General features: G+C 36.1%; 1 protein-coding gene across 7 annotated transcripts in view; it reads left to right on the top strand.

Annotated features, from left to right (window-relative positions):
• The window catches only part of LOC128864279 (protein abrupt), a 134954-nt gene that overhangs the window by 63625 nt on the left and 54200 nt on the right, over positions 1-17129 (top strand). For all 7 annotated transcript variants that reach the window (XM_054103864.1, XM_054103866.1, XM_054103867.1 and 4 more), the window contains 2 exons: positions 4625-4900; positions 4952-5150. In XM_054103864.1, the coding sequence (XP_053959839.1) occupies positions 4625-4900; positions 4952-5150 (475 nt within the window). The remainder of the gene's footprint in view (positions 1-4624; positions 4901-4951; positions 5151-17129) is intronic.

The raw sequence follows: 17129 nt of genomic DNA on the forward strand, positions 1-17129 counted from the left end.
TCGATAAACCACTATTAATCAGGCTTCTCCGTAGAATCTGAAGCAATCACCTTTGACCTCAAAACATACGGCTCTTGAACAGGAAAACACATAATATGTACCGGCTCTCTTTCCTCAAGTAAAGCAATCGAAATGCGAATATCTCAAAAATTTGTGGCTTATTAATTGCCCACGATAGTACATTAAAAATAATGCCATTTTGAGATATGAGGAAACTTCGCCCTAAGTCACATAACAAACTTACCACTTCTCTAATTAACGAAAGAATGATTGGCTTAATTTCTCCCATCATTATAAACAAATAATGCACCTGTATATTCAGTTGATATGGAAAGGATCAATATTTAGATGTATACTCGTTTCCGATTAGGGCACACCCTTTTTACTCGTCGACACCTAATGGAAAACAAGGATCTTCTCCTAGTCCTGTTTGTTGTTTGTACCATATTTCAACTCTTATTATCATACTAAAAGAAAAACATTTAGGCTAAAAACATGCAAAAATCAAAAAGTACTCCGCAAAATATGGTACACACAAGGCCGCCGCAAAAAGAAAAAGGTCTTTGAGCCCCTTGAAATTTGCAGTTTATTATTATAAAATTCAATTCTAAATTCAAACTATAAAACTAATTTACATATCCGAAATTTTTCTAAAAATTGTGATTAAGTGTGAAATTTTAATGGAAATTTATTAATTTTTATAATTTTCACTAAGTTGGAAACTTTGTATATACATATATATATATCGGATATATTAATATATATATATTAATACAAAAAATTAAATAAACAAGAAACAAATAAGTTGTCAAAACTTGTCAAACTTTTTACAATAATTACAGATTACAGTCTGTTACAAATAACTCCCAATCATCCTGCGTCACTATTATTTTTCCAGTACCCAAAACCAACTTTGTGGGATAAGTAGCACGGCAAATACTCTAATAATGCCTCTGGTTAAAAAAATTTTAATAATATAAAAAATAAATCTTATAATTTAAGCTTTACTTAATCCAGTATCAGTAAGCATTCTTTAGTTCCTACACTAATAAAATAATCTCTAGTTTGTCAGTGAAATCTTGGAAGGTTATAAAATGAAAAATATGGAGAGATCGTTGGATTTGAGTTGATTTAAAAAAAAAACTCGAAAATGAAGCTAGGTAATATTTTAATGAACACGAATAAAAATTAGTTTGTTTGTCTCCTAGAAATGACCACAGGAAAGTTTTGGCCACTTGCCAAATTTTGTTAGAATACTTTCAGGAGGTTTTTTTAGACGAAATCGGAAATACTCGGAAATTTAGAATTCCATTTGAACTTCGTGTCAATATAGTTAAGCAACAAAAATTACATATATACAACAAGGTTGTATATGCAATGCAAAATATAAATTTACCAGAACAAAAACATTTTCAGTCTTCGCAACAAATTTAGCATTAAGGGAGTAATAGGCGCTATTGACTGCACCCATGTTACCATAATTGCTCAGGCATCTCCAGCAGTAGTTGTGTCCCATGAGTACATGAACTGCAAGCGAAACTGCATTTGTTGCCTTTTACACATATTTATAATAATCTTTTCACATAAAATATTTATAAAACAAAATTACCAAGCAAGGAAAAACTTACCTTGCTGAAGATACAGCTATCAAGCGCAAGGGCTGGAAGCGCTGTTTTAAGGAAAAGTACAATAAAACATCATTTAGATGAAGAAATTTGCACAAAGGAATTCCAAACTAGATTCGTATCCGTCTAAACTTTAAAATAGTCATTGACGTTAAATGTTCTTTACAGTCTACCCAGACACCAGTTGAAATCTCAAGACTATTTGTTCCTTTTAAATCGTTTTCAAGGTCGTTTTTTAATTGGTAGCGACTTAAACGCGAAGCACACAACATGAGGCTCAAGGTTCATTACGAAATAAGGACGAGTATTGTATAAAGCTAAGTAGCGTGCAGGCTGCAATTCAATTTCAACTGGTAAACCGACTGACTGACCATCGGATACAAGATAAATTCGGGATTTGATTGATTGAACATTCAGTTTGATACTAAAAGTTTTGACTCGAACTTGGATCACTCACTGATGCACGTATTAATATCGCAAGATGCAGCACAGCATCAAAGGGCAATTTCAGCTTGACTTGGGACTGGAAATTATTTACATACAATTGACAATTTTGTTTAGCTGTTCTAACTGTTCAAAAGTTCGAAAATTGCAAATAAACATTTCAGCAGTTGAACAATGAGTGAGTTTCGAGCTACTCGCGCTGCATCCTAGTATCATATATACAAGGTAGCTCAAAATTAATCATTAATTTTGTTTTCGAATAACTTTTTTACCAAACAAAAAAAAATTATTTTGAGTGATAGAAATCTATATTTGGACGGTAAGCGCTCTATTGTCTCTGTCGCTTGTTTGTTTGCATACTGTAGCTGTCTAGTTCACAAGCTTCAAATATGATTGACGTATGATGCCATGTGCGTAAATTATATTATATATCTTCCGATAGGGTGATTAATTTTGTGCAACTTTTCTGCAACATATGAAACCTTTCTGAACTATACGGACACTGATATCGAAGCTTTCTTGCGGACCGACATTTAGTTCTTATTATTCAATTATTTCAAGTTTTGTCTGCCTGATGTTAATTTTTCCAATTTGATTTATTTATAGTTTTTTGATTTTATTAAGTATTTGTGCATAAATGATTATCGGACATACTTCAAAACTTTTTTGTATATATTCGAATTACCATTATTACTATTTTTAGTTTTTTTATGTGTAATACAATATAAAAAATGCCTTATCGCTTCTTATATCTGATACAACGTTGCACCATTGTAATCTCGTGTATCCCCATTTCCCATTGTATCATACTTCTTGTAGGTATTGGGAAAAATTATTTAAAAAAACAATGATTTGTTGTTGTTGCTGATTTATGTAGGAAGCAACATATTATGATCTACTAAATGAAAACCACTACTTAATTACAAAATAATTGGATTTGGTTTTCTAAGTTTTGTTCATCAAATATTTTAACTTTGATTCCCATTAGCAAGTTTATTAATAGTACTATGAATAAGTTCGTGCGGTTTTACAACAGATGGCGTAACTTGATTATTATTCCATCGATCCACATTTCCAAACATTCATTGGAGAGCTACTGTCGTAAGGCACAAACGTCAGTATAAGTTTTTTATTTGAAGCGTAAACAACAATATTTTTACCACACTTGAAAATGTCGAATTTCGTGCCAAATAATGTGTTTTTGCGGGGAATTCTTCTTCATTATTTTAATATGAAGAAAAAAGCAGCCGAAAGTCATCGTATCTTGGTGGAAGTTTATGGTGAGCATGCTCTATCTGAGCGAACGTGCCAGAAGTGGTTTGCACGCTTTAAAAGTGGTGATTTTGGCTTGGAAGACGAAGAACGCGAGGGTGCGCCGCCAAAGTTCATGGATACCGAATTGGAGGAATTGCTCGATCAAGATCCGGCTCAAACGCAAGAAGAGGTTGCAAAAACTTTGGGAGTTGATCAATCAACCATTTCCAAACGTTTAAAAGCCATGGGAATGATCCGAAAGGTAGGCCATTGGGTGCCGTATGAATTGAAGCCAAGAGACGTTGAACGCCGTTTTATGGCATGCGAACAACTGCTTCAACGGCACAAAAGAAAGGGTTTTTTGCATCGAATTGTGACTGGCGATGAAAAGTGGGTCCATTACGACAATCCAAAACGTCGGGCAACGTATGGATACCCTGGCCATGCTTCAACATCGACGTCGGCGCAGAATATTCATGGCCTGAAGGTTATGCTGTGTATCTGGTGGGACCAGCTGGGTGTTGTGTATTATGAGCTACTGAAACCGAATGAAACGATTGCGGGGGATGTCTACCGACGACAATTGATGCGTTTGAGCCGAGCACTGCGAGAAAAACGGCCGCAATACGCCGATAGACACGACAAAGTTATTTTGCAACATGACAATGCTCGGCCACATGTTGCACAAGTGGTCAAAACATACTTAGAAACGCTCAAATGGGATGTCCTACCCCACCGTATAGTCCAGACCTTGCGCCATCCGATTACTATCTCTTCCGATCGATGCAACATGGCCTGGCTGACCAGCACTTCCGTAATTACGATGAAGTCAAAAAATGGATCGATTCGTGGATTGCGGCAAAACCGACCGAATTTTTCACAAAGGGAATCCGTGAATTGCCAGAAAGATGGGAAAAAGTAGTAGTAAGCGATGGACAATATTTTGAATATTAAATTTGTAACCATTTTACGTCAATAAAGTTTCAAATTTCGAAAAAAAACCGCACGAACTTATTCATAGTCATAAGTTTTAGTTTTTCTACTAAAGACGTTTTGTCAAGAAGGAGCGAGACAGCTGCTCACCTTTTATTATAGAATCACGCCCCAACTCCTTGCTCTTTCTATTTGTTTTACTTTGTGTCGGAGAAAAACGTTACATCATATTTCTATGATCATAAACATAATCTGGTTTTAATGATTTTAAAAACGAATTTTTGATATTGAAATAAGGTCATAGGTACTTAATATATGTTTTTGCATAACATAATATGCGTAATAATATGCATGTTTCTAATTATCAGGCATGCCTTCAATGGGATAACACCGATGTGATTCGGAGTCGTAAAAACCATTTAACGCCACCACCTCAAAAACGTATAAAAAGTGCAGACTTGTTTCGTGCCCAACATGGCATTGGTTCGGAACGTGCTCTGTCTGAAAGAGAGTTTCCTGCGATTGTACAACATTCATTTACTCGCGATCGAAAGCATTTCATAAGTGACTGCGATCAAAGTATAGGAACTAATGAAAATAACATGGAACCATCAATGAACGAAGAAAAAACTCTACAAAATCAAGTAAGTATTGGTTTATAGTTTTTAACATTACTCTTGACCTCTAAATCATAGCATATAGATATCGAATCGATGGGTGATGAAAGCGCCGACGATAAGTCTAACAGCAGCGACGAGGAGACTTTAGAGCGGATAGATAGACATCCTGAGATTAATGACTCAATGGACCCTCCACGCCCTGCGACGCATAATACGTTTCTACGAGTTCCAAAAACTTTAGAGCAACATCCTATTTTAAATTTAAACGATTTTGGTATGTCAATTTTACTATGTGCATCTTTGATAAATATGCGAAGTATTTCGCTTGTAGTCACTATATCATAGTTTAGCGTAATAAGAGTTGATTTTACTACTATTTACAAGTAACCTTCACCTTAACCTCCACGGTCTAGTAATATCTGTCGCTTAGGGGCAACCCTACTTAGTTGATCGATACTCACCGATTTCGGTATCGCGTCAAATTTTTGGGAAAATCGATTTTTACGTGCATTATAATAGGGATATAAAAAAATAGGACAAAAGTACTGCATCAAAATTCTTCTGAAGAAAAACTTACAGATACATAATCAAAATTTATCCACTAACAAAAAAAATTCAGCTATTACCATTTTTTCTCAAAGCTAAGCTTTTAATTATTTTAAAGAACATTTTTTTATGATTTTAAAATAATATACAAAAATGTGTTTAAAAATATATAACAGGATTGTGGGTATATCAATCGGTTATGGTGTTCCACTTGCGATTGTTTCCAAGTTCCAGAAAGGAAACCTGATAAAGAGATAAACTCACTCAATCTTCTCGTGATTCTAAATGTAGACTTCAAGTGATTGCATTCGCGTTGAATTGATGGATGAATAACCGCCAATACATATATATACATGCAATTTGGAATACCAATGATTTGGTTTGAACCATTCAAGCACGAAAATAATAATAATTACTATGTATGTACTAGTATAAAAGTGACCCAACAGCATAAACTGCCCTACCACATTCAGACGCACCTCCGATTCCAAGAGAGCCGAGCCCCACTGTGACTCTGTATCAACCGTCCAATATCAAGCATCCATGCAGTCACATTGAAATAGCTCAGTAGCGTTTGAACATAATAGCACGACAACTTAAGCCAAGGTCCATCATCCGCGCTCAACAACTGAAAGCAGTAGAAATCTTGGCCCCTGGTGTAAAAAAGTTTGAAGCTCGCAATATTTAGTGGGAGTTTTTGGCGTATTTCTTTCGCAACCGAAGCAATTAGTTTGGATATTGCAACGATATGCGTGACTTGATGTTTGTATGAGCTACAAGTACAAAACAAGATTTATGACATTAGAACAATCAATATCTTCGGACCACCTTCTTGTAGCTATGTATAAGAAATAGTATACATACACCCATACATATTTTTAGCGGTATTCCAAACCTGCCTTAATGAAGGCGCTTTTCCAAAGAGGTGGAAAAGGCAAATCCTACGCATGGTAAACTTCTTATAGACCGATTGCTGGCTCGACACATTGGGAAAAATTCTTAAGAGAATTATTTGTATCTGACTATCATCATTCGCAGAAGATAAAGGTATATTACATATATACCATAAGAACTAAGGATATTGGAGTACTGAATGATATCGCGTTGGTAATAGCGGCAAAACGCATCTAAGAAATTGAAAGGATTACCAGTGAAACAGTGAGCAGTATAAAACCTTGGTTGACGTCCACAAACTTTGAATTATCTGAGCATAAAGCTGATGTAGTTCTAATAAACAGCAGAAAGGCAGTGGAATTTATAAATTTTAATGTAAGGACTGTAACTATCCATTCGAATCCCGCTATTAAGTTTAGGGTGGCCGATAGCAGAGTAAGGAATTGAAAAAGAATTTGTAATGATAAAATTGTATGCCAATAACTATTACAAAGGAGACAAGTGTGGTTATTAATTTTTTTTTTTAAATCATTTCCTCTAAATGTTGGTCGTTACCCGACACTCTTTTAATCTGATATCCGCACTATATACCACTCGCTGAAAAGTGAAACCATGTGTGTGCACTGAAGGAAGGATGTCCTCTCATTATTGGCAAAAAAATCCTTCAGCATGTGTCGATAGGAGACACCGTTCCGAGGAATTGCTTGCCCTTGTCGATTAAAAAAAAAAAAAAATATGGCTTAATTATTCCACTGCTTGACAATGCCCACCGAACCGTCCAACCCAACATTGGAACTGTGAAGGGGGGGTTGATGTTTTAATAGTGGGGCTTGTTATTTGGGTGACCAATAATGGCAATTTTGTTTACTCACACTTCCATTGAATGAAAATCGGTTACATCACTCCAAAATATAGTATTTTTACTCCAACATTGTCTCGTAGACATTTTTAACATACATCAAATCGAATCGTTCGACCTTGAAGGGATGAAGTTCAAGATCTTTCCTCTTTGGGCAACCGATCTCTTGCGCATGGACTAACGCGAATTATATTGCAAGCATTTGTTCATTTCGTCTGGATGTCCAGCTGGGCCTCGGCCGTGAGCTGTTTGCCATCAAATTTGTTGCCCGAGACCTTTATATCCATGAACAAATCAAATCTTCACTTGTGGCATCACGTAAACGTTAAATAAAATCTACGACGAGCAGTTGTACACGAATCATTTGCCTTGAAATACGCTTCGATTGCGAACGCACGTTGTTCACCCATCCAATCGCGACATCGTGATTGCATAATCCTCACGAAGCTATCGCAATCTCCTCCCGCTCATACGCTCAGCGATTAGGGAGAAATTTTAAATTTTAAATCTAATTCTGTTGCCGAATACCCTTGCTGTGAAGAAGTCATCGAGTATGCAATCCGATTTGTCTGGAATAATACCAAACAACGGTGGCACTAGTCATAAAAAATAGAAAGTAGTCCACTTGCTTCTTTTGTACGCCGCATCTATTTGAATATATGTAAATAGCTACACAAGAAAACTAATATCAGTCTATCAGCTAAGCGCTTTTGGGACTATATGCGACTTCCGTACAATGTCTAATGGTTCTGACGCTTCCTTCGCCACAGCAGGACTAGCGCCGATGGACATATTTTTGTAGAAGAAATGCAGAGATAATATGTAAGGCTATTCGAACGGCACATTAGAGTAAGGCTTAAAGATATTGTAGCAGAAGAAAGATGTAATTCGATCACCCACTGAAAAGACCGGAGGAATAGATCGCCTAAAGGTAGATGGCTTCATAAATTAATACCTATCGTTACAACTTGGTTAAAAAGGAACCATGGCGCGACAAAGTATCACTTAACAAAAATCCTTACCGGAAACCAACCAATGATAGCTAGCCAACCCGTGAGGTAATACATTTTTTGAAGCTCCATTAGCGTAGCAACGTTCGTGATGTTGCAGTAACGCTTCGTCGAACTTCCTAGCGTCTAGCGAAAGTTCACCTGGGTTACGCCAACGTAAGCACAAAACTCGACTTTACCGCGATGGAGATTAAGAATTACCAATTGCGCTACTGTTATTACTTCATCGGCATAAGTCTCGCGACCTTCAACGAAAGTGATACCTCCAGTCAACGCACCCCCCTGTGTTGCCTCGGAGTCAATGACTAACCGACAAGGTCCAGTCATTCCTCAATCACGGTCATCGCGTAGTATTGCTTGCTATAGCCAATGTACGGATGACTGACCACCTTGGCAATCAACGTCAGGTTATCTTGTAACTTTGGTTAACAAGCTGAATTCAGCTAGCTTAATCGAAAAAATTTAAAATGGTTAAATTAGAGAGAAAAAATAGCATATATTGAAATTAATTTTTGGCTGGTGGAAATATTCAGTTCTTCTTCAAGGTTGTTCATCAGAAAAATTTTAATATCGGACTTTTGTTCAGTTGCCACGACTGCCTTCTTTCATTAGAAACCTATTATGCTGTGTGAAGTTTGTACCATGTATTCAATCTTTTTAGTGAAAAAAGCTAAGTGATGGTAGGTATCTTTTACCTCGAAAGTTTGACCTGATACAGATCTCTGGCAAATGCCGATAAATTCAGCTTGCCCCTAACCGGCGTAACTTCCTAGATTTTTGATATAAAAATTTTGTGTGTAATGAAACAGTGTAATAAAATGAAACGTAAATAATTTAATTTTATGATAACCTTTGTATTTTTAAACAATTTGTCTATCTTACATAAACTCCTTTGAACTGTTTTTGTTTTCGTTATGGACTCTTCATTCCGTTTAAAAAAGTAATGTCTGTGGATTTTGTTAATAGTTGTATGTGTTTATTGCGTCGAACTAGCTCACAGCATCCCGTTTCTTAAAATATTTACTGAGTACAGCAATAGTTGCATATTTTATATCTTGATAAAACCGTCCGTCTTGTTCCTCACTGCGTCTCTAGTTTTTTGGTGGGTATTTAATTTATTATTACATTCCTAAAAATACGATCCCTCTTATTTTCAAATTTAGATTATTCTGTTGGGTTACGAATTCTTTCTCTTTAGCAACTTCTTACTATTTCATAAGGGATTTCACTACAAAGGTACACTGCTACTACTATTACTACAGCATATACATACCTATAGTACATGTATGTAATATAATAATATGTATAGTAAGTAAATGTGCAGTTTGTTAAATGAAAGCGTGACCGTGAAAAAAAGTAAATGTTGCTAAAGAGGTACGCGTTCTGCAATATATCAGGAGATGTCGAAGACGTTCATAAATAAATTGGTGCAACGGTATACTGAAGTTAAAAACGTTGACGATTTCCCTGAACGAGGCCTAAAAAAGTATTTCTCCAAAGCAAGATCATAAGATCTTTGATTTGTTTGTGACAAAGCCGAACCTATCGTTGGTTAAAGCTGAAACAGTTATATGGAAAAAAGGTATTAATGTATCCAAATACACGATTCGAAGTTGTTTACGTGCAGAATACCTCAAATTCTGGAGCACGGTGAAAAACCTCTGCTCTCATTATCACACATTCAAAAAGGACTAGCATGGGCTGAAACAAATTCTCAACGGAATTGGATAAACGTAATATTCACGAATGAATCTTCCTCTAGGGTGTATAGTTGCATACGTCAGTCCTGTTGTTCTGATAATCGACAACTTCAACGAACTGTTAAGAATCCAATTAAGTTGCATTTTTACTGATCCCCGAAAAAGGATTTGAATGCAATTTTGATGGAAAAATTTAATAAAAAGCTTTATTGCCATCAGTTTCGAAGATATTTGGCAGAACTAGCCAACCTTGGGTTTTACAAGAGGAGAACGATCCCAAGTATCGAAGCCGAAGTTATAAGAAGTGGAAACAGAGTGGAAAATGGGGTTGATATGTTGGATTGACCTTCACAGTCGCCTGATGCCAACCCTATTGAAAATGTTTGGGCAAGAGTTGAGCAAAAACTCAAAGAAAAACAAACATGGACGCTCAAACAGTTATCAAGGAAAATTCGGCTGATTTGGAGCCGTTTACCTCCACAACGTGTGCAGAAATCAACGCAAAGTATGACGCAAAGATGTGCAGCCATTGTAGAATATATTACGTTTTATAAATATGATAAGTCCATTCATACAGTTTGTTTGAATCGAATTGGTCAAATGGTTTTCACGTTATGTCGGTCATGCTTTCATTATACAGACTGTATTTCTAAATACTCGTATATGTAACTCTTTCAAGCAAGGATTGAACGAGTGGAAGCACCACAATAAGTTGATCATATATTTTTCAGTTCATTTGGTATCAATTCTGCAGATAGGTAGAATTGACAACCTGGCTTAAAATTTATCGTAACATACTGTAAACAAGAAACAAAATAAGTCGATTTTAAAATTTTAGATATTTAATTAACAAAAATAAAAATATAATTACTATTTGTTATAAAAGTTTTTCGTGACGCGCTACAGTTATCAGCAGAAGTCTTTGCGATCCTGCAGGCATGCAAAATGCTTAGGGAGCGAATGAGATATTAACATTTTCTCCGATAGTCAAGTCGCGATTAAGGCTCTGAAGACGCCATGGTACAGAACGAAATTAGTAAGTTGCTGTAAGGAGGAGATCAAATCTCTTGGGCTTGCAATTAACATTTCTCTGATCTGAGTTCCAGGACATAGGAACATATGTAGAGGGAAATGAGATTGCTGAAGAGCTTGCCAGACAGGGGACTGAATTGGTCTCAGAGACCTCCTACTCGGTCATCGGCATCCTCCCGACAGTTGTTAAAGGGGAACTGTACAAATTATTTCTCAGGAAAGCGCAGAAAAGATGGAGCTACATTTCTTCATGTGCTATTTCGAAAACCCTTTGGCCCCAATACGATATACGAAGAAATCAGAAAGTCCTTTGGACTCCTCGCCATTCAATTTCCAAACTCGTACTGTGTTTACCGTCCAGAACTAACTAATAATACATACAGGTATGTATGTACATATGTATAAGTAAAGGTAGTTTGTACTTGTATAACAAAGGCGGTTTCCTGGTCTAATTGTATTTTTGTAATTTCTTTAACATGGCGACCATAATATTCCGCCAGTTATTGGCGCCGTGGCCATGGCCCCGTACGAAGGAAACAAGCCATTAATTAAATTCAAAACCAAGCTAGCTACTTCATTAATCCTCATAAACGTAGGCTCTTTGGAAATATGTTAAGTTAATCCTAGCTATATATTCCAACAAACCTTCTTTAGCGAGACAGAGCACGCTTTCTGGGTTGACCGTTCGATGAGTTAGACGAAGATGACAGGTGATTACATCGCACAGACAGGGTTTAGTAAGCTGCTGTAACAACAGAACTCTCCAGAAGATATGAACTGTCAGATCTAGAAATTAAAGTGTTGGAAGTAAAGTAAAGAAAGTGTGTTGCCATTAATTTGTGACTTTCATTTGACAATCTAGTGATTGAACTCAGAGGAGTTATTGTAAGAGATTTATTTGAATTTTAACTTAAGAAAATTCGTAATATACTTTCCCTCAGCATACCGATGTAAACCTTTTAGCGAATTATTGTGCATTAGGATATGTTATTTTGCATGCACACGTTCCCTTTTTCTAGCGATCCCATTGAGCTTCTTTGATCACAACTTCCCAATTGAAAAGGTCGAATCAATCGTTTATGATACTTGTATCATATCTATATTTTGACTTTGACCACATTTTAATTTCAATAACAGGAACATGAATATCCTGAACTTCATGATCTGAGGTCTGGAAATATTAATGATCTGTTCGCTGATCTGTCAAATGCTCACTGGGATACGAGGGCTGCTTTTCACACAGTAAAATAATACGAGTAATGAAAATGGCTTTATTGATTTTAAAAATATTGAAGTTGGACGTCAATATACTTTTATATTCACTTGAACTAATTTTCAAAGCATTTTCATTTTGCCATTCAGAAGTGGATACCTTCAAAACAAGCTGTTCAAAGGTTTAAAAAGATTCTTCAGGTGTTAAAAAACGTTGACCTATCATTTTAGGAGCCAAATCGGGGCTGTAAGGCGGATGTTCCATTAGTTCGGTCTTTAAAGCGCTCAAAAACTCAGTTGTATGAGTCGATACGGTTGTACTTTAAATATGATATACATATATAAATTGAATCCTGCACTAGTATCAAAAGATTTAGGGAGTTTTTTAAAAAACCTAAATGTGCCTGGAAAATCGAAGTCTGAATGTAACATGGGCTCTGGCACATTTAATGACTATTTTACTAGCGCCTGTAAAAGCAATAATATGTTCCCCATCTCAAAATTTGATTAACATTCTTGCTCTAAAAGAATAGTTTAAATTTTAAGTTTTCATATCTGCCATGCGTGCTAAGTCGAATGCCATTGGAGAGAATTGGATATCCTTGAAATTTGTCCCGCCATTTATTCTGGGTGTGGAAAAAGGCTGTCATCATTCCTGTGGCCAGAAAGAGCATTGCTACTGTAAGTGCCTGCAAGCATTTTACCAATTTTTCAAAGATATGCGAGTCTCTGATGGCAGGGCAAATTTCATAATTTGTGCAGGGACATAATTTGTTCTCCTCATTGAGCAGTCATGGTTTAGACCTAAGCATAATTGATCTACGGCTATGTTAGAAATACTTTACGACATAAGGATAAAGTTTGACAATGGTCACCTTTTTTTTTGCCTTATGGATTTCTCTAAAGCATTTAATTTTGTAAATCATGACCTTTGTTGCAAAATGCTGAAACAGTTATTTTCGTATTTTCAAAGTTATCAGTCAAGCTTATGCTAGCTCACAGGAAGAACTGAAAAGGTTATGTACAAGGCAGGCTCCTCTAGTTTCGTTGGCTTCGGTGATACAAAATGTATGCTTTATTATTAATTCTTTGAGTTGTCCTGCCCATGTAAATTAAATTTTAAGTAACGTGTTCTCGTATACTGTTTAAAGTAGATTAAGAATTTCAGCGGCCGTAGCCGAATGGGTTAGTGCGTGATTACCATTCGGAATTCCAGAGAGAACGTAGGTTCGAATCTCGGTGAAACACCAAAATTAAAAGAAAAAAACATTTTTCTAATAGCACAGGCAATGGCAAACCTCCGAGTGTATTTCTGCCATGAAAAAGCTCCTCATAAAAATATATGCCGTTCGGCTTGAAATTGTAGGTCCCTCCATTTGTGGAACAACATCAAGACGCACACCACAAATAGGAGGAGGAGCTCGGCCAAACCCCCAAAAAGGGTGTACGCGCCAATTATATATATATATAAGAATTTCAGCGTCGTTTTCACCGTTAGAGATGGATGGAACCTAGTTATCAAGCTTGACTCTACTTCATCTTACAAAATTGATGATGTGTTTAATAATGCTACGCGTTACGTCTAAGTCCTTGAAGCTATTTGTAAAAAATCGGTCATTCATTGCCAAACATTTGTGATTATCTGGCAGCTAGAAATGTTATATTTATGTGGAAGTTCATGGAATTAAAAGTTCTCAAATACCTTTACGAAAAGTTAAGATCTAACACATCAAAGTCTGACGGTCCCCAAATACTCATCAAAGCTGCTCTTCCTTCCAAACATACTATATATAGTTAAAGTTACTATAATTACTTTCTAACAATGTGAAAATTCATAATGCTATTTGCGTATCCCCTATAATATGTTTTTGTCCATTTAAAGTTTACAACATAGGAAACTAAAAGTGGGATATTTATTTTTTAACAAACGCTTTAGTTAATTGATTACTATATTTCTAAAATGGTGATTTTGATGAAAACTTGTAAATATGTATAATGGAAATTCCGCATTTTGATATCATACTTTGTCAAAATTTGTGTACTGTGAATTTTATCGAATGTATGGACAGCATTTGCAAATTTTGTATCCAATGGCTGGCTTGAGAGAATAACAGCTACTTTTGAATTTGAAACGAAAATGAACGGCTGCAAATCAATAGGCGCAGTACGAAAGTTTTTGGATCTTTCAGGCGCTTACGCGATTTTCGCTGAGTTTAACAAATCGTTTTCTCTTTCTCGTGCTAACCGGCGCCAATTGGAAACACTAAGTGAAGCCAAGTCCTTCCCAACCTGATCTTACCAACGCAGAGGAGGCCTTCCTCTTCCATCACCAGCTGGTACCGCTTCGAATACTTTCGAGCTGGAGCGTTTGTTTTCATGCGGACGACATGACGCAGCCAACGAATCCGCTTTGTTTATGTTATCTTTATCTATCTATATCGCCGTAAAGCTCATACAGCTAATTGTTCTATAGCCTGCGATGCTCGCCGTCACCAACGTGCAAAGGTCCAAAAATCTTACGCAGAATATTTCTCTCAAACACTCCTAGGGACACACTCCAAGCTTCAACGTCATATGTTAGGACGGTTATGATGAGAGCCTTATAGAGTGTTAAGTTTGTTCGTCGAGAGAGGACTTTACTGCTCAATTGCCACATTGTCCAAAGCAGCATTTGTTGGCAAGAGAGACTTTCCATTGGATTTCAAGGCTGGCATTCCTAAATAAACGAAGTCTTTTACAACCTCGAAATCAAAACTGTCAACAGTGACGTGGGTGCCGATATGCGAGTGCGTCGACTGTTTGTTTGATGACAGGAGGTACTTCGTTTGGTCCTCGTTCACCACCAGACCCAGCTTTGCTTCTTTATCCAAGGTCAATGATTTCAATATCACCAGCATACGCCAACAATTGTACGCTCTAATGAAAAATTGTGCCTGAGCGATTAAGTTCTGCGGCTCCTACGATATTTTCCAGCATCAGGTTAATGAAGACAGCGAGTCACCCTGTCTAAACCCCCGTTTGCTTTCAAACGACTCGGAGAGGTCCTTCTCAATTCTGGCGCTGCTGGACTTGATCAGCGTTATTTTGCATAGCCGTATTAGTTTTGCCGGGATACCAAATTTAGAACTTGCGACATTTAGGCAACTTCCTTTCGTACTGTCGAATGCAGCTCTGAAATCGAAAAAAATATGGGGTGTGTCGATTCTCTTTTTATGGGTATTTTCCAAGACTTGGCGTATTGTGAAGATCTGATCGATGGTGGATTTTTCAGGCCTAAAGCCACACTGATAAGGTCCAATCAGTTAGTTAATGGTGGGCTTCAGCCTTTCACACAATACGCTTGCTAAAACCTTATAAGCGATATTTAGAAGACTAATCCCGCGGTAATCGGCACATATTGCAGGATCACCTTTCTTGTGGATTGGGCAGAGTACACTTAAATTCCAATCATCAGGCATACTTTCATCCGACCATATTTTGTACAGGAGCTGATGCATGCATGCCTTACCAGCTCCTCGTCGCTATGTTTGAATAGCTCAGGCAGCAGTTCGTCGACTTAAAAAAAATTTAACAAGTTATAATACTTTGAATGAAACTGTCAAAAAGTAATTTAGTGTGTGAAATGTGGACATCTAGAAAATGTTTTAATTTTGCACTGAACCTATATTTCTTCATTTATTTCCTTAAAACCTATCGACCAAGGTATATTTAGACCGAAACTTGTTTAACTTAATATTTGTTTGATGAATTTCACTTAACTCATGTACATATGTACTTTACACGTACATACATCAATAAATGTTTATTTTTTGTTGAAATAAAATTTCATTGAATAAAATGTTAATTTCTCATTGAAAGTTTGGTTGTGTATTGGGTACTTTTTTCCATAGTTTGGTAATTTTGCTTTTTCGCTCGCGGCAACACTGTGGCATGAACCGTGCCCAAAACTAAAATTTTACTTAGCAAAATTCACCAACACAAACAAACTAGTGTATACGTACTACCACTGACATACTCGTGTGTATGTATCTAGGGAATTTACAGGGCTAGTTCTGTATGTACCTATTTATGTGTCTGACTATTTATATATTTAACTCTAAGTTTATTTTGATATCAATTATACATGCACACATATATAGTTAAATTTACAGTTATTACTTTCTAAATTATTAGTTTTAAGCTTGCGTTATTAAACAGCAATTGATTTTGAATTTCTTACTTTCGAAATAGTTGGTGTATTATAAAAGGCTAAAAGATCGTACAGATACAACCTCATTTCTTCACTAAAATAAAATAACGAGTTATTTTTAGCCTATGCTTAATTTGAGAATACTGTACCATTAACCAAAAAGACATTAAAACATAAGAGATAATGAGATTCAAGTTTCCAATTAGGTTGCGCGAGTTAGACACAAGTATTCAACGAATATGGTTAGTACAACAACAAAGAGACGAATGCTTTGCATTAATGCCTTTTGGAAGTCACCTACTTGTAATTTAAGAAGCTTTGTAAGAAATGGAGCAGACATTTTGTGTTTTCGTAGATATTTTTTATTCCAAGGCAAGAGAAGAAGCAAAAACAACAAAAGTATATTAATATTCTATTTTAGATGATTACGATTGGTGAACACGACTTTCTTTCACGACTAAATATCTTAATTTTTTATGATATTACCAACTAAATCACAATTATTATGACAATTTTCAATTGGCGCTTAACTTTTGCATAAAATTATTCGTTAAAACATGTATGTATGTGCGCATATCTCATGGAGTTAATTTTTTACCCAAAAGTAATTTGTAACAGAATAGTGAAATATAGTTACGTGTAAGTTGCTTAAATGCATAGCCGAGATTTCGTACTACGGTATAGCCTTGGATAAGTGTGCTTCCGTTGGCTCCACCTCAGCATTAAAATTATTCCTTACCAAACATTCCCGAAGACTTTCCAATTACCTTTAAATCGTTTTTTTCTTCATTTTAGATAAAATAATATATTC

This window comes from Anastrepha ludens, chromosome 5 (genome assembly GCF_028408465.1).
Source record: "Anastrepha ludens isolate Willacy chromosome 5, idAnaLude1.1, whole genome shotgun sequence".
Lineage (NCBI taxonomy): Eukaryota > Metazoa > Arthropoda > Insecta > Diptera > Tephritidae > Anastrepha > Anastrepha ludens.